General features: G+C 38.2%; 1 protein-coding gene across 1 annotated transcript in view; it reads right to left on the reverse strand.

Annotated features, from left to right (window-relative positions):
• Positions 1 to 6,514: 6,514 nt before the first annotated feature.
• The window catches only part of SHCBP1 (SHC binding and spindle associated 1), a 69,336-nt gene continuing 56,527 nt past the window's right edge, over positions 6,515 to 19,323 (reverse strand). The window contains exons 8-15 of the mRNA XM_005608237.4: positions 17,184 to 17,417; positions 16,928 to 17,096; positions 16,507 to 16,627; positions 13,762 to 13,893; positions 12,995 to 13,113; positions 10,912 to 10,998; positions 10,440 to 10,581; positions 6,515 to 7,701 (exon numbers count right to left, since the gene is read on the reverse strand). Coding sequence (XP_005608294.3) covers positions 7,376 to 7,701; positions 10,440 to 10,581; positions 10,912 to 10,998; positions 12,995 to 13,113; positions 13,762 to 13,893; positions 16,507 to 16,627; positions 16,928 to 17,096; positions 17,184 to 17,417 — 1,330 coding nt within the window. The 3' untranslated portion in view covers positions 6,515 to 7,375. The remainder of the gene's footprint in view (positions 7,702 to 10,439; positions 10,582 to 10,911; positions 10,999 to 12,994; positions 13,114 to 13,761; positions 13,894 to 16,506; positions 16,628 to 16,927; positions 17,097 to 17,183; positions 17,418 to 19,323) is intronic.

Below are 19,323 nucleotides of genomic sequence, written 5' to 3' on the forward strand. Positions count from 1 at the left end.
GGTAGTTCTGTTTTTAGTTTTTTGAGGAATCTCCATACTGTTTCCCATAGTTGCTGCACCAGTTTGCCTTCCTACCAGCAGTGTGTGAGAGTTCCCTTCTCTCTACAGCCTCTCCAACATTTGTTGTTTTTAGTCTTAGTGATTATAGCCATCTTAACAGGCGTAAGGTAGTATCTTAGCGTTGTTTTGATTTGCATTTCCCTGACGATTAGTGATGTTGAACATCTTTTCATGTGTTTATTGGCCATCTGTATATCTTCTTTGGAAAAATGTCTGTTCATATCCTCTGCCCATTTTTTTTGAGTTGTTTGTTTTTTTATTGTTGAGTTGTGTGAGTTCCTTATATATTATGGAGGTTAACCTCTTGTCAGATATATGATTTGCAAATATTTTCTCTCAATTGGTGGGTTGTCTCTTTGTTTTGATCCTACTTTCTTTTGCCTTGCAGAAGCTCTTTAGTCTGATCAATTCCCACTTGTTTATTTTTTCTTTTGTTTCCCTTGTCTGAGAAGACATGGTATTTGAAAAGATCCTTTTTAGTTCGATGTCAAAGAGTGTACTACCAATATTATCTTCCAGGAGCTTTAGAGTTTCAGGACGTATCTTCAAGTCTTTGATCCATTTTGAGTTTATTTTTGTGTATGGTGTGAGATAGTGGTCTACCTTCATTCTTTTGCATGTGGCTGTCCAGTTTTCCCAACACCATTTATTGAAGAAACTATCTTTTCTCCATTGTATGTTCTTGGCACCTTTGTTGAAGATTGGCTGTCCATAGATGTGTGGTTTTCTTTCTGGGCTCTCAGTTCTGTCCCATTGACCTGGGTGCCTGTTTTTGTACCAGTACCATGCTGTTTTGGTTACTACGGCTTTGTAGTGCATTTTGAAGTCAGGGATTGTGATACCTCCAGCTTTGTTCTTTTTTCTCAGGATTGCCATAGCAATTTGGGGTCTTTGACTGCCCCATATGAATTTTAGGATTCTTTGCTCTATCTCCGTGAAGAACGTCATTGGGATTCTGATTGGGATTGCATTGAATCTGTAGATTCCTTTCAGTAGTATGGACATTTTAACTATTCTTCCAATCCATGAGCAAGGAATCTCTTTCTATCTCTTTAAGTCATTATCAATTTCTCTCAGTAATGTCTTATACTTTTCTTCATATAATTCCTTCACCTCCTTGGTTAAATTTATTCCTAGGTACTTAATTTTTTTAGTTGCAACTGCAAATGGAATTGTATTTTTGAGTTCTCTTTCTGTAAGTTAGTCATTGGAGTATAGAAAAGCAACTGATTTTTGTAACTTGATTTTGTACCCTGCAACTTGACTGTAGTTGTTCATTATTTCTATTAGTTTTCCAATGGATTTTTTTGGGTTTTCTATATATAAGATCATGTTGTCTGCAAACAGCAAGAGTTTCCATTCTTTGCTCCCTATTTGGATTCCTTTCTCTTGCCTAATTGCTCTGGCCAAAACCTCCAGTACTATGTTGAATAAGAGTGGCCATAGTGGGCATCCTTGTCTCGTTCTTGTTCTCAGTGGGATGGCACTCAGTTTTTGCCCATTGAGTATGATGTTGCCTGTGGGTTTGTCATATATGGCCTTTATTATAATTTCCTTCTATCCCCATTTTGTTAAGAGTTTTTTTATCATAAATGGCTGTTGGATCTTGTCAACTGCTTTATCTGCATCTATTGAGATGATCATGTGGTTTTTATTCCTCAGTTTGTTGATGTGGTGTATCATGTTGATTGATTTGTGGATGTTGAACCATCCCTGTGTCCCTGGTATGAATCCCACTTGATTGTGATGTATGATCCTTTTGATGTACTGCTGCATTCAGGTTGCCAAAATTTTGTTTAGAATTTTTGCATCTATGTTCATCAGCGATATTGGCCTATAATTCTCCTTTTTTGTGCTGTTCTTCTCAGGTTTTGGTATCAGAGTGATGTTGGCCTCATAAAATGTGTTAGGAAGTGTTCCATCTTTCCTAACTTTTTGGAATAGCTTGAAAAGGATAGGTATTAAATTCTCTCTGAAAGTTTGGTAGAATTCCCCAGGAGAGCCGTCTGGTCCTGGGGTTTTATCCTTTGGGATGGTTTTGATTGCTATTTCAGTCTCTTTCCTTGTGATTGGTCTATTCAGATTGTCTGTTTCTTCTTGACTCAGCTTTGGGAGGTTGTTAAGAGTCCAAGAATTTATCCATTTCCTCTAGGTTATCCATCTTCTTGGCATACAATTTTTTGTAGTATTCTCTTATAGTCGGTTGTATTTCTGTGGTGTCTGTTGTTATTTCTCCTCTTTCATTTCTGATTTTCTCTTTTTTTCTTTGTAAGTCTGGCCAGGGGTTTGTCAATTTTATTTATCTTCTCGAAGAACCAGCTCTTTGTTCCATTGATTCTTTCTACTGCCTTTTTTGTTTCAATAGCATTTATTTCTGCTCTGATTTTTATTATTTCCCTCCTTTTGCTGACTTTGGGCTTCGTTTGTTCTTCTTTTTCTAATTCATTTAGGTGTAATTTGAGATTGCTTATTTGGGATTTTTCTTGGTTCTTAAGGTGTGCCTGTATTGCAATGAATTTCCCTCTTAATACAGCTTTTGCTGCATCCCATATGAGTTGGTATGGCATGTTATCATTTTCATTAGTTTCCAGGTATTTTTTGATTTCTTCTTTAATTTCTTCAATGATCCATTGCTTGTTCAGTAGTGTATTGTTTAGTCTCCACATCTTTGTGCCTTTCTCAGCTTTTTTCTTGTAATTAATTTCTAGCTTTATAGCATTATGATCGGAGAAGACACTTGTTATTATTTCAATTTTTTAAATTTGTAGAGGGTTGCCTTGTTTCCCAACATATGGTCTATCCTTGAGAATATTCTGTGTGCACTTGAGAAGAATGTGTATTCTGCTATTTTTGGATGGATTGTTCTATATTTATCTACTAAATCAAACTGTTTTAGCTTTTCATTTAATTTCACTATTTCCTTGTTGATTTTCTGTCTGGATGATCTGTCCAATGATGTGAGTGGGGTGTTGAGGTCCCCTACTATTATTGTGTTATTTTTAATATCTTCTTCTGGGTTTGTTGATAGTTGCTTTATGAACTTTGGTGCTCCTGCATTGGGTGCATAGATATTTATAAGCATTATTTCTTCTTGATGGAGTGTCCCTTTGATCATTATATATACTGCCCCTCTTTGTCTCTCTTTACCTGCTTTATCTTGAAGTCTACTTTGTCTGATATAAGTATTGTGACACCTACTTTCTTTTGTTTGCCATTAGCTTGGAGTATCACCTTCCACACCTTCACTCTGAGCTGTATTTGTCATTGGAGCTCAGATGTGTTTCCTGGAGGCAACAAATTGTTGCATCTTGTTCTTTAATCCATCTTGTCACTCTGTGTCTTTTTATGGAGAGTTCAATCCGTTTACATTGAGGGTGATTATTGATGTATGAGGGCTTAATGCTGTCATTATATCACTCGTTTTCCAGTTTTCCTGCATTTCTTTTGTTTCTCGTCCTGTGTATTTTGGTCTACCCATTGAATTATGCAGTTTTTTATGCTGTGTTTGTTTTTTCCTTCTTTATTTTTTGTGTCTCTGGTCTGCTTTTTAGTTTAGTGGCTACCCTGAAGTTTGTATTCAGAATCTCGTGCATAACATAGTCCATTTTCTGATGGCCTCTTATCTCCTTAGTCTAAACTGATTCAGTCCCTTTCCTCCTCCTCTTCTAAGTTATTATTCTCACATCTTATTCCAACTTGTGTTGTGAGTTTATGGTTAAAGTGACAGGATTCTCTTTGTTTTTGTTTTCCTTCCCTTTAGCCTAATGCTATAGTCGAATATTTGCTATCCTGTTCTGATTCTGCCTATCTATTTGTCTCCTTCTCTGTGTTTTGTGACCCCTTTCTCCCTTTTTTGTTTTTGCAGGTATGATTTCTTCTTGGGGGGGGGGGCAGTCTCGTGGCTATGAAGTCCTGTAGCTTTTGTCTGTCTGGGAAAGATCTAATTTCTCCCTCATATCTGAAGGATATTTTTGCTGGATAGAGTATTCTTGCCTGAAGATTTTTATCTTTTAAAGTTTTGAATATGTCGTTCCATTCTCTCCTAGCTTGTAAGGTTTTTTTGTTTTGTTTTGTTTTTGTTTTGTTTTTTATTTATGGTCCATGGTGTAGCACAGCTGTGGATTCTGTCAGGACATACCAAATATTAGAAATAACAGGTGGGGCCTCTGTGGATGTACCTCATGTATTATTCTCTATTTTATGAGAAATGGTGTGGGGTTCTTGGATAGTATGCTTAATGTATTGTATGGTGGATTGACTTAACAAGTGCAAGAAAAATTTACCCACAAACTCTTGAGCTGAAAGTTTCTATGTTCTTAGCATAACTACACCCACAGTTTTATTAGTGCTCACTCTCTTGTTCTCATTTTTTTTAATTAATGTTATGATAGATTACAACCTTGTGAGATTTCAGTTGTACATTATCGTTAGTCATGTTGTGGGTACACCACTTCCCCCTTTGTGCCCTCCCCCCACCCCCCTAGCTTGTAAGGTTTTTGCAGAGAAATCTGCTGAAAGCCTAATTCCTTTGCAGGTTACTTTCTACTGCCTTGCTGCCCTGAGGATACTGTCATTCATTTTTTCCAGTTTTACTACTATATGCCTTGCAGTTGGTCTTTTTCCATTGACAAATCTAGGAGATCTGAAAGCTTCCTCCACACACATTTCCCTCTCATTCCCTAGATTTGGGAAGTTCTCTGCTATTATTTGTTTGAGCACGCTTTCTGCTCCATTCTCCTTCTCTTCACCTTCTTTAATACCTGTAATTCTTATGTTGTATTTCCTCATTGACTGGGATATTTCTCCGAGGCTTTCTTCATTTCTTTTTAGTCTTAGCTCTCTCTCCTCCTGTCTGGAGCATTTCAACATGTCTGTCTTCGATTATGCTGATTCACTCCTCTATGATGTCCACTCGAGCATTCAGGGAATCCGTATTTTGTTTTGTCTGTTCCATTGTATCTTTCATCTCTAACATTTCTGATTGATTCTTCTTTATAGTTTCAGTCTGTTTTGTGAAGTAGCTCCTGAACTCATTAAATTGTTTCTCTACATTCTCTTTTACCTCATTGAGTTTTTTGATGATAGCTATTTTGAATTCATTGTCTTAGCTTACATATTTCTGTGTCCTCAGGACTGAATTCTGGGTACTTGTCATTTTCTCTCTGGTCTGGAGATTTGATGTAGCCTCTGATGTTGGAAGGTGGGCTCTTCCTCATTGATATTATTCGGTTGCAGTTACAGCCTATTGCCACTGGGTGGGGGTCGAGAGCCGCATTTTCTGAGCCCTCACCTTCAGCTGAGATGGTGTGGCACCCGTCCAGGGTGGGACGCTGTCTCCTGCGTGCAGTCCCAGGTTTCCTGATCAGCTCTTGCTTTCTGCTCTCCTGGAATTTTGGCTTGATGAGGTCACCCCACAGGAAAGCTTGTGCCCTGTTAGAGGGCTTCCCTCTAGGCTGCAAGACTCTAGGGTGTCCTTGGTGATCCAGCAGATAAGCGACCCCTTGCCTGCTCCTTCCCTCTTGGAGCCTCCCACGGCAGCTACCGCAGTCTTTAGAGGAGGGAGTGAAGCTCTGTCTCACCCTGTTCCAGCTCCTCCAAGGGGTGCTCCAGCCTCTCCGCCCTCCCTCAGGTGGCTGCTGTGACTCTCCGAGGATTTTTGTGCTTTTAGGGTATTTTCTGTTGGAATATGGCTGCTGTTTTTTTGTTGTATATTAGAGGGGAGAGAGTCCCGGGCAAGTTCACTCCGCCATGACACTGACGTCACGCCTCCACGTCAGTGTTTTGACCTCAAATGTGAAAATGCACATCCCTCCACGGCTCTCTCTATACTGCCTCTACTAAGTCATCCAAGATGCTCAACTCTTCATGACCGAGGCAAAATACGCTGTATGTAACTTCACTAAGAATACATAAGGCCTATTCACTAATATAAAAGCTGAGATTTAAACTACTATAGAAATGAAATCTGAAAAGCGATCGTGCTATGCAAAGGAGCGAGAAGGCATTACCTTTACTAACTAGCTGCTTGTCATTCTCTTGACACTCTAGCAAGTTGCATGAGAATACACAGAACCTACACTCCAAGATAAAACGGAAATTCAATTGGAAAACAACTTGATTTTTTTTAAGTTGAATAAATGGTTTTTAAATCAGTATTTGGGACATGTTGATTCAGAATTAATTAGCACTACTTTTGAAACAGGATTAAAGAATAAAAGAAAAATGCCTCTCAATGGCCAAACAAAATATCTAAGATGAATCCTTCCACATTTTAGCAGCATCTGGAAAATAATTATAATTTATTCCAATTTAAGAAACAAACAACCACACTGAGGAAAAAATTTAATACTCTTTCTGAAACACTAAAAAAACCCAAAATGTGTGTAATTCAAAGGATCAATATGCTACACTGGCACTATGGCCCATAACGTATTTGGAAAAATACAAGATTCAATTTATTATTTCATCACTATAATTTTAATCAGTAGGCATATTAATATCACATACTTTTTTAATATAAATATTTTTAAAAGCTGTGCTTTACAATATGATATCAAGAACACAGAGCTGATATAAGTTATATAGGTAATCATTTTGACTGTGTAAGAAATTTGATCAGAATACTGTTATGGCAAAAGGAAAGCCCCCTCTTTTTAATCATTCGTATTCAGCAACAGTGAAAGTGCTCTGCGTGCACACTGGCTCTGAATACACACCTCACTTCTGTTTCACACCTGCGATGCTATCCATCACTGTTTTGATGATTACACAGTTCAGCATAAAAATGCATCCCACTCAGATTCTCAGGAAGTCTGATTAGGCAGATAACCTCCCAAGCACAAAAGCTTTTATTTTAAGACAGGTATTATGCAAATACAACACGGAAATCAGACTCACTGTAATTGGGATAAAAAGACAACTGTAAGAACTCTGTACATTTAACACCTATCACATTTTTGTGCACTCATCTTGCATTCCCTGTCTTTCTTCCTCGTCTCTGAAGTGCTAGATTAAAATGTATTTACACTACAGTAACTAATGGGCTTAATATGAGCAAACTACATGTTTGAGAAAGCAAGACTTTCTAGGAAGAAACCTCTAAATATTTTCCATATTATATGTTTTTATAACCTTTCTTATAAAGATGGAGTTTTGTATATGCAACACCTGCAGACAGAAATCTACATTTCGCTCAAGTCCAATCGAATATATCAAATATAAAATACAGACATGAAGCAACCTATGACAGCAGCAGTGATTCTTGGGGCAGCATATGCAAACTCCACTATTTTGCTATCTATTTATATCATAGTGGTCAGAAAAGAAATGTGCCAAAACTCCCTTTCCCGTTCCACTTGAACTGGTTCCCCACAATGGAAACAAACATCTCCTGTGACATCAAGTTGTCATCAGCTTGCGTGATCCCCAGCTCACTCAACCTTTTCTTCTTCATCTGGCCCTTCTGTGTGGAGGCTGCAACTAGCTCATTTACAATTTCACAATTGTCTTCAACTTGCTCAGAAAGGTCAGATCTTGCATAAAGCTCCATTTTACCAGTTGCACATTGAATCAGCTCGTCTAGTTCCACTCTTTCAGCTGCACTGGCCTCTTCACTGGTCTGAATTTTAAGTGCATTATTTTCTAGAGAAACAAATTATAACAAATAAAGTTAAATATACAAACCAATCCAACTAAAACATATATATTTCTACAGTCTGTGAAAGCTTTCAGGCTTTTTCTGCTGAGGGTGCCTGCTGTCACCTGACTGGATTTTACACTCTTTGCCATAATTATCTCAAAGAGCAGTTGTCTTACTCTTCACACCAAGGTTTCCTGACCCTCATATAGGATTACCAATTTTGAATTCTTTTCTCTTGTTATTCTGGAATCTCATTCACTCAAAAGCCTTTTCCTGGATATTTACTACCCACTAAGACTTCTAGATGGCCCCTATGACGCCCGCCCCCGGTGGTACTTTCACGATTGTTAAATGGCAAAAGGGCTTTGCAGATGTAATTAAGGTTACTAATCAGTTGATCTTTAGAAAAGGAGACAATTCAGGAATACCTAACCTTAATAGGAGCCCTTTAAAAGCAGTTTTTTCTGGCTGGATGAAGAAGAAGAAAGCACGAAGAGATGTGAAGCATGAAGAGATTTGCCTTGAGGGAGGTTCTCTGTTGCTGAGATGAAGGAGGTCAAGGGGCAAGGACCTCAGAGCAGCCTCTGGAAGCTGAGAGCAACCCCTAGCCAACAGCTAGCAAACAATGGCGCCTGAGTCCTACAGCCTTGCAGGAGTGAATTCTGCCAACATGGACAAGTTCAGAAGCAGATTCTCTCCCCAGAGCTTTCAGACAAGAGCCCTGCCCAGCTGACACCTCAACCTCACCCTTGAGAGACCCTAAGCAGACAACCCAGCCAAGCCCACCTGGACTTCTGACCTACAGAACTGCGAGGGAAATAGAAACCCCAGATAACTGGAGTGGCTCCTGAAGGACAACAAGGGCTACTCGTCATCCGGTACACCGTCCTCACCCATGCCTAGGCCTAATCCTCCTCTGACCGATTCCAGAGTGATCTGGGTCATGGCTTCAAATTCATGAATCTCCCACTGAGTTAGCTCAGCTTTGCTGTCAAGAAAGACAGTTGACAAGGAGGCATTTACTTCTACCAATAAAAAGTAGAGGCCAACTCCATGATCCCCTCCAGTAATGCAGGCTTCAACCCGCACATTCACTTCTCTGCCTCCATCCTTAACAAATACCAGCAGAGGCCACCATTGCCATCAGATGCCCATCCTTATTCTACAAATTTATAGAAAGCCAAGCATGATGAGAAGGGACTTGCAGGACCACAGAAACCACACATCAAGGTTTGAATGAATAGTTGAACTAGTTGACCTGGAAAAAGTTTTTTTTTTGGAGGAGGAGGATTAGCCCTGAGCTAACATCTGCCAATCCTCCTCTCTTTGTTGAGGAAGACTGGCCCTGAGCTAACATCCATGCCCATCTTCCTCTACTTTATCTGTGGGATGCCTACCACAGCATGGCTTGTCAAGCAGTGCCATGTCTGCACCCGGGATCTGAACTGGCGAACCCCAGGCTACTGAAGTGGAACGTGTGCACTTAACCACTGTGCCATCAGGCTGGCCCTGATCTTAGAAATTTCTTTTCCCCTGAGATTCTATAATGTTCCAGCTTTACCATGCCTCTCTATCTCCACACCCAAATGTATGCCAGGTTTCCTTTTTAAGGAAGAAAGGAAGACTCAGATTTTTTTTTTTTTTCCACTGTGAAATACAGCCTTTATTTTAGGTGACCATTAACCCAACTAAAAATAGAAAGATAGCTTACTAATACAAGGCGACAACTAGCAGTATTTTCCATAGGAGGATCCACGCTGCTAGTGCTCAGCAAGCAAAGTCAAGTTTCCCATCCTCTCTGGTTCTCTAGCATCCCGCAATCACAAACGAATTCAGACTGATTCAACTAAAATCTTGGAGATGGCGGGGCCCAAGATCAACATTTTTAAAAGCTCCTCGGATGACTCTAATGAGCAGCCAGTGTTGAGAACCTCTGCTTTTAGCAAACACATATGTTTTGGAATAAGAATATGGTCATCCTTCCCTCCTTCTAAACTTTATATGCTGTTGAGCTTAGTTATCTGGATCTCTGAGAAGAGGTGGGACCTAGCAGAACATTAGGAATCACAGATACCTGTTTCCTCCTGTAGATTCACTGTGATACTGTGAATCTTGAGTGCAAACTACAGACGCATGCTTTTTGGAGTATTGAGATAAAGTCTGTAGAGTGGCATATTGCCATTCTGCTACATTTCTCTGTCAACTGCTATGTGTCACCAAAACCCCTATCCACATAGCAAAGAGAAATAATCCTACTGCTCTCCTTCTGTCCACAAATTTTTCTACAGTTTAGGATCCCTTTTTAGCCTGAGGCTTTTTTTTTCCCCCAGAGTAGAGAATGTTTCTAATCATGCTTTTTTTTTTTTTTTTAATTAATGTTATGATAGATTACAACCTTGTGAGAATTCAGTTGTACATTATTGTTAGTCATGTTGTGGGTACACCTCTTCCCCCTTTGTGTCCTCCCCCCACCCCCCCTTTTCCCTGGTAACCACCGATCAGATCTCCTTGTCAATATGTTAACTTCCACCTATGAGTGGAGTCATATAGAGTTCGTCTTTTTCTGACTGGCTTATTTCGCTTAATATAATACCCTCGAGGTCCATCCACGTTGCTGCGAATGGGCCAATTTTGTCTTTTTTTATGGCTGGAAGACTCATATTTTTAATCAGAGTTTAATGCTGAAATAAACTAAATTAAATCTGGTTTTTATTTTTAAAAATTACCAATTATAGCATACCTTCAGTTTCATCTTGGACATTTTCTTGCAGGTCAGAGAAAATTGTAGGTTTCACCAAGACAACACCATAACCTTCATTATTGTGTATGACATTATTCACCATGGATATTTTGGGAATGTCATAATGCTCATCTAAGAAGTCCTGTGACATTGAAAACAAACATTTTAAGGAACATTCAACACTGCCTACTTTAAAAATCCTCTCACTTTTTTCAGGATATTCTAAAAATAAAGTACAAAGTTATGCTTATTGATACGTGGTAGCATAGTCTGAGCTTTAAGGGACACAGCATTCCTCTGTCATTTTTGCAGATCTATAGATAGTAAAGTATTCTCACAAGAGAGTTCCAATCATGAACTATTGAAACTATTGAAACAACAGAACCCAACGTGGGAATTTAATAAAGTCTAACTCTCTCTTAGGTGAAACCATTCTAACCTTTGGAAAGAGGGCGTTTCAGCAGGTGCTCACCTTTATAAGGATCCCTTCCTTGCAGTGATGGATCCCATTGTCACTCAGGGTGCACTTACTCCCAGGATATATTTCTATACCAGCACCCTACAAGTTACATTTTAAGATATTGACAATCAGTTTTTAAAAGGCAGGACTATACAAGAAGGTTTATTACAACCACTTCTTAGCCTTTAACACAGTGCAAATATAAAGTGTTATACAGAGAGTTTTATTAGGTATTTCTAATCAACATTTCCATTTGCTCCATTTCCAGAAAGATGCCTGTCATTTATCACTTTCACAAACACCACACACACAATACACTGGCTAGGAGTATCAACGTGTGATTACTGCTCCACTCTCTTTCATTCTGGACAATCAGTCTTCTGATCCTGACCCCCCCCAGAAAAAAATTTCATTGAAAGATGCACTTAGTCAAAATGACTAACTTCTCAGAGATATTCAGTTAGAGAGCAATATTTGAGTATAGTAAAATATTGTAATTTGAGGATACAAATAAGACCCTATTTTTTTTTTAAAAACACCACTTTTAAAATATCCCAACCTAACTTAAAAATCACATCTATGAATTAAACAATTAATGGCCTCTACTACTACACAAATGTTAAAATTAGCAACCAACTCAAGCGTCTCATTTACACAGAGTCACCAGAAAGATCTATGCATGGCCCAATTCTCTCACACTGTCTGTCAGCACCACATGGTACCAACAAGAAAGTAACTGTAACAGGAATAATTTATTTCCTCATGCCATGCTAGGTACTTTGGGAAGTAAAAATAATTCACTCAAACCTCTATAGTTATTTAAGAAATCATTTTTGGAATAATTTCATACACAACATCATACTTGAAGAAGAGTTGTTTCTAAATATTTATGACACACCTACTGCATGTATGTTGTTTTTCTAAGAGTAGTAGTGTATCATGAGAAAACGTTTATTATTACTTCCCCTTTGGGGATTACTAGAACATACAGGGCTGAGTGGCCCACTACACACCAACCCAACTCTCTACAGAGAGGTAAAAAGATCTGCAGGTTGGGCCTTCAGCTAAGAGATTTCATTTTGGGGTTATGTACAAAAAAGGTTTAGGGACAATAACATTAAAAATACATATACAACAAAATAGTTAAAATTAAATATCAAATTATCAGGAATCACGTAAAACTTAAAAAAGGAGAAGAACTTAAGCCAGCAGCTACCTAGCAAACCAAAACCAAGAGGTCAGAAATGTCATAATTAGTTGACAATGATTTGAAAGCAGCCATGGAAAAAATGCTTTAATGAGCAATTATGAACATACTTAAAACAAATGAAAAATGAATGCCTCAGCAAAGAAATAGAAGACATAAAGAACCAAATGGAAATTTCAGAACTGAGAAAGACAATAACTAAAATAAAAAGCTCCGTAGATGGGCTCAATAGCAGAAAGGAAAGAACCAGTGAACCAGAAGATAGAATAGAAATTGCCCAGTCTGAACAACAGAGAGAAATGCCCTGAAAATAGCAGTAAGCAGGGCCTCAGGGACCTGTGTGACTACAATACAAGATCCAAAATGCGTGTCGTCAGGGTCCCAGAAGGATCTAAATCTGTCTTAAAGTTATAGAGAAATTGTGAGATGTATTATTTTTCTTCCTAATCTCTGTTTTGAAAATGCTAAATAAGAACTTTATAGGGGCCAGCCGGGTGGCGCTGTGGTTAAGTTCACACGTTCCACTTTGGCGGCCCAGGGTTCACCAGTTCGGATCCCTGGTGCGGACATGGCACCATTTGATAAGCCACGCTGTGACAGGCGTCCCACATATAAAGTAGAGGAAGATGGGCACAGATTTTAGCTCAGGGCCAGGCTTCCTCAGAATAAAGGGGAGGATTGGTGGCAGATGTTAGCTCAGGGCTAATCTTCCTCAAAAAAAAAAGAACTTTATAGAATCAAGTCTGGTTGACTTAGAACATATAAGTGTCTGAACTTCTTGGAAGAAAGAGAACAAGAGTATGTCTTTATATCTTGGTCCCACATTTTATTTGCTTACTTAGAACTTAACCCTAAACTACTTCCCCAAAGGATAAGAGATTATCATACCTTCGCACCATATAAATCTGAATTCTTCATTAAAAGTTCTGCTGATGTCCGCACTGTGACCCCCGTAGTTTCACACTGCAGTACACAGTTTTCCAACGTCGTCTTGCCATGGTGAATGACTACGGTGAAAACATGCAATCAAATGCTTTAAGAAGTAATCCATCTTTTCCAATATTAGACATGGCCTAGAGTTAACATTAGATATAGTCTAAATATTTCTCAATAGCTACCATTTAAAATTTGTTACTGGGATTACAAATTCATAACTTACAAAATAATGACTATTTTGAGTTATTTTCTAAACTCTAAAAGCAGCCTTCTTAAAAAAGAAGGACTTGAACTCAGAAATGCAAAATCAAGTTAAAAAGCACTTTTCATTACAAAAAAGTATCACAAAGCAACTTTCATGAGTATCTTGAAAGGGAGAGGAAAAGGAGGCCCAATTCAAGAAAGGATCCTAGGAAGAAATACCAGCACAGCGTGAGGACGGCGGGTTTGAGTGCAGGGCGAAATCGAATACGAAGAACACAGACAATACCGGAATGTCTTAAAAGAAAAAAAGTGATCACACAGAAACCAAATTTCAAGAATAGGCTGAACTATTTTTCACGTTAGAATAAGCCTCCTAAGTCATCACGCTATGTACATAATTAATCAACCTTTCATATACTCAAGAATGGTGTTTTATTAAATTGTATTTTCCAGAGAAAGTAAGGTTTTCTTTCAAAGACTAAAACACATAATACACGAAATATTCAGACACTTACTTAAGATTCCTTCCACAGCATCATGCTGAACAAATTTTATGCTTGAGATTTTAATATCTGTGCCCGTACAATCCACAAAAGTGTCTCCTTTGCCCCTCTTTTCTATCACAATATCATCTGGTAGACCATATCCTAAGGCAGAGAGCAAGATTTAAGAGGAGTGAGAGGAAACGTCCAATCACAAAACTGCTACAATAGCAAATGATCTCAAATGATCCAAATGATATTTGAGACCAGTCAACCTAGTGGCATTTAAATAAAACCTAACTATCTCCCCACATACCTTGTTTAATTTAAACCACGTGTACAATTTTTAATAACAACTCAGTTTGCCCATGTATCAGGAAAACTACCCTATCAACCATCTTAGACCAGCTCAGCACTAAATTCACTTACAAAAAACTACTTTAAAAAAATAAATAATCCTAAGTACTCACAACTGGTCAAAGGGCTTTGAAGCATTTAGCCCTTATAAGCCTTTTTTCCAACTGTAAGATTCTATTTTTCTAATATAAATTAGGTTTGAAAAAGCCTAAGCATTTCTCAAGATTTTCTAATTTTAATATTCTCTTAAACAGATTGACTTAAAATAGTTTTAGCTTTTGGAAAAATTGGTCTACCTTGTTAACCAATAAACTACACTGGATCTCTAGAAATCTTAATCAAACTAATAACGCAGGCCAGACCTCTGAATGAGCTTACAAAAAACTGGAATATCAGAAAACTAGAAAATTTGCCTGACTTTCATCATAAAACAGAACCACATAGAGCTGTAAGAAATAACTCTCATTGTCTAAAATGAGTCTTTGCTTGAGGAAATGAAGCTACAGTAGCTACATTAAACAGGCAAAGTCACTGAGGTTCCCCATCCGTGAAGAGTGCAGACCACTCTTGGAGGCACTAGAGAACGCAAGGACCCCAGACCCCGTGATGCCACCAGTGATGGACTCCGGATGACTGGATATGAGTAATTTTTTTTCTGATTCTTTTTATGCGTCTGTCTGTACTTTCTACATTTTCTACAACAACCGTTGTTTTTTCATCATCCAAAGAATAAAAAATACAAAAAGAATTGCCACATTAAGAAAAAAACAGATTATTACATAAACAAGTTATGTATTCTTAGTAGTTTAAAACAAAACCATCACCTAAGTGAATGGATGTCCTAAATAAGAAAGAAAAACCCTACTATAAGTGCTGTTAATACCCTACACATAGTAGGAGCTCAACATATATCTCTTATTCTAAGTGTTACCTACAGGTCAGATAAGCTAGCAGACAAGCCTGGTCTTACTCATGAACAAGTACTCCCTACATCACACTAGAGATACCAGCTGATTCCCCAGATTCTCAGAAATGCCCTCTACCAGTAATTTTACAGTCATTTTTACACTTAACTATCAGAATTCTATATCGTTAGGTATGACATTTTGGCAATTACATTATAATTTCCTCACCAATCTAGGAAGAACTCTCACCCACCATATAATCTATAATATTAATGCTATTTTCACTATGCCAAAAAGTAAAGTGTTTTTATTGCAGTGATTTATCCTACAAATGTGTTATTTATACACATACATCTATTATATATCAAATATTGGAGAAGAGAAAGAACAAAAATTACACACACAAAACAAAACAGGGGTGAGGTGATGTACGAGTGAACAGCAGGCAATGAAACCCTGAATGGAACAGCCTTGCTTCCATGAAGAAGTGCTGACGATAAAGATAAAGAACACAGCTTAACCAGTTTGTGAACAGCTGCGCAAGTCCCCAAATGATACATGACTTTTTGCTTTATTGCTAACTTGAAGTTCTTTTGGTAAATAGTTGAGCAGGTGCATCTAAATTTGACACGTTATGGAAATATACAGGACCGAGATGAAGGACTGCAAAGTGACCTAAATTTAGGAATCACTCTAAATGTACAATAAGATTATAACTGCTAAAAAGTTACCTTTTTTTTTTGTAAAGACTTTATTTTTCCTTTCTCCAAAGCCCCCCAGTACACAGTTGTGTATTTTTAGTTGTGGGTCCTTCTAGTTGTGGCATGTGGGATGCCGCCTCAGCATGGCTTGATGAGCAGTGCCATGTCCGCGCCCAGGACTCAAACTGGGGACACCCTGGGCCACCAAAGCACAGCACGCAAACTGCACGAACTTAACCACACAGCTATGGGGTCAGCCCCTAAAAAGTTACTTTTAATAGAATCTTTCAACATGAAATGCAACGTGTAGAATTTGTGACACTCAGCAGTCTTAAAGAATTAAAAGATTTTTGATCCATTTTCAAGTTGGACCTATACCTCTCACAAAAATATGCTAAATTTAAAACCAAAAAAATGCACCAATATAGCCACAACATACACAAAATAAGAATAAGCAACAAATAAAAAAATACTAAACTTTAAAAATATATTGCTGAAAATATTCTATGAAAACAGAAATGAGATTTTCTTTCCATAAACCACTTCGAATCTGGAAAGGATGGTTCTTCCTAATGGTCCTCTTTCTCTGTGTTTGCCTTCCCAACACATATAAGGCTGCAAAGAACCACACGTCAAGTTGCTCAAACACTGAGTCAATCCCCTGGACACTTGAAACACCCCTAATGCTTCCAGGCAACACATCCTCAGTCAAGTGAGCTGCAATCCTATTCCTGGAGCTTCAACAAGGTCAGTGACGGACCGTTTTCTTCAGCAGATCATGCATGAGAGTTTGGTTGTATGATCTTCATACTCACCTTCCAACTCAATGGAGTCAGCAATGGAGAATGTGCCATGTACCACGTAATGGCCAGGACAAACAATAACAGTGTCACCTTCATAGCAGGCATTTATAGCAGACAATGGATCACCATGGAACTGGAAAACAACAACATATTGCAAATGTGCACCCCCAAAAGCAACCTGAGTATTCCTGCACGCGCCTCTTGTTTCCTTTGAAAAGGAAGCCAAAACTGCCTAATAACTATCTCCTTTGCTACTGCACTGAGCCCAACGCAGGCTGGTAAGTGACTGGTGCTGATGGAAGGCAGCACTCACACTACTTCCCACCGCCCAGAAACCAGCTCTGGCAAGCTCCTGTCAACATACTCTGCACAATTCAGGAAAACCCGGGGTGGATGCGAAGGGAAAAAAACCACCTGCAGCAAGAAATTTTACCTGAATCTCTATTTCTTCCTTACTGGGCTCCTGACAAAGCCTGTCCCTGAGCAGGGACCACAGCAGGCCAGTCATCATGGTGGAGGCGACCACGTGGGTGACCTTCTGACCGTTTGGACGGACGCCCTTTGCTTGGATATTAGAATTCTTCTGATAACCAAACACATATCTTAAAGAAACCAAACAGACCTATCAGTTCTCAGTAAGAGAGCTGGTTAGAAAAGATGCCAACCGGCTAAGAAGGACAAATACGTACCTCAACAAAGGATTCTCAATGAGTTTTAGCTTTTGTTTCAACTGTTCGATCTCTGAATACAATTTTAACCCTTCCACCATGGAGATGTTTTCCTGCTCGGAATCAGAGCTACAGTTTGACAAACTGCTTCTCAGATTTAAAAATTTCCTGTAACTCTCTTCACATTGAGACAAGAGATTGCGGTAGTCAACAATAAGTCCCGAAGGAACTCGGTTTTCAAGGATGTCATAATGCCTGCAAGTTTAAAAGTAAATTGAAATCTACTGCCTTTCAGACACATTTTCTTATCACTAAGACAGTCCATTTACTCCTCAAAGACTCAGTAAGAAAACTGTTTTATAGTGTATAACTCAGGTATGTTAAGTCTTTCTGAACAGCACTCTGAGTGGAAGCTGTTGAAAGTTCTAAGCACCGCTTCACTAAGGTCACTAATTGTTCTTCTTTTGAGAAGTTGCTATTTTTTTCCTTAGGTCTAAGCATTTGTGCTTTAGAAACACTGAAAGTTCATGTTGCACAATTTGTATTATTCGTATTTATATCATTATTTAATAAATTATTTTCTCATATAGTAGATTCAAAATCATAAGTGGATGGCAGAAGGCAATCTAGGGTGGAGGTGGAGAAGGAAGTATCCCAAATAGTTTCCTAACAATGTTTAAGATTATCATATTTATAAGATCAAAAATTAAAAATGATTCAAATCATCTAGGCCTTCCTCACAGTTAAGGCGCTATGGCACAAAATTATGCTGAATATTCCCTCAGGAAGATTTTGGAGTATTTCAAAAGCATAAGCCTTTGAGATTCTGGGAGAAAAAAATAAAACTTTCATTACTAGAGAGTGATTAAAACAAAATAACTTAGTACTGGACAACTCTATTGGCACTTAAAATTTATTATTAATTTATATAACTCATCAAATGCATAGGCAGAAAAGAAAGTACTTCTAGATGCCATAAAATAATTTATGAATGTACAATCAAGTTAATGGATGTGAAATTAATGGATTTGAAAATAAACTGCAATATTATTGTCATTATCTGTAGTTGTAAAATAATTCCTTTATTTTTCATTAAAAGTATATTGATCAGCTACGCCAGAGGCCAGAGCTTCTCAACCTTGGCTGCATATTAGACTCACTGGGGAGCTTTTAAACATACAGATGCTCAGGTCCCCATCCAGACAGATTAAATTGGTCTCTAGAAGTAGAAAGGTATTTTTTAAAGTTCCTTGGGGATTCTATTTATTTATTTATTTTTAAAGATTGGCACCTGAGCTAACAACTGTTGTCAATCTTCTTTTTTCTTCTTCTTCTTCTTTTTCTCCCCAAACCCCCCCAGGACATAGTTGTATATTCTAGTTGTGAGTGCCTCTGGTTGTGCTATGTGGGACGCCACCTCAGCATGGCCTGATGAGCAGTGTCATGTCCATGCCCAGGATCCGAAGTGGTGAAACCCTGGGCCGCTGAAGCAGGGGGCACAAACTTAACCACCCGGCCACAGGGCCAGTCCCCGGACCCTTGGGGATTCTAATGTGCAGCCAAGGTTGAGAACTACTGCCTTAGATGATGTTTTTTTTCACTCAGTCATGCTCTAAATAAGATAGGGGAAAAAAACAGAACCACATCCTAAACATACTTACATCAAATTATGGTGAACAGTCAAACAGTATTTAAAATGAATAAATAATAAATTTATGTTTGCTTTTCAAGTAAATGAATTAGGTAAAGCTTATAAAGCAAGGATTTCATCTACTTTGGTTAATCCACATTCACTTAGAGATATTCTAGAAATCCACTTCACAAGCAAGGGGATCAAACCACTGACTGCTTGACCAGGTCTATTAAGTTAGAGAGATGAAGACTCATATTTTAAAATAAGTTTCTTAGCATCTCAATATCTGTGCCAGTCAGCTTCTTTCTTCTCATTATAGTGATACTTCGTAGTGTGGAAGCAGTGAACCAACATCTGTGTCTCAGATCCATGAGCTTTGAAGCAGAGTGTTTCAAATTACAAAGGAAAAATATTTACCACACCATGCAAAATCCAGACAATATGGTCCAATTCCCTTTATTTTATTTTATTTTTTTTATAAATTCTTTTTTTTTTTTTTAAGATTTTATTCTAATTTTTGTTTTCCTT

Source organism: Equus caballus, chromosome 3 (genome assembly GCF_041296265.1).
Source record: "Equus caballus isolate H_3958 breed thoroughbred chromosome 3, TB-T2T, whole genome shotgun sequence".
Taxonomy (NCBI): Eukaryota; Metazoa; Chordata; class Mammalia; order Perissodactyla; family Equidae; genus Equus; species Equus caballus.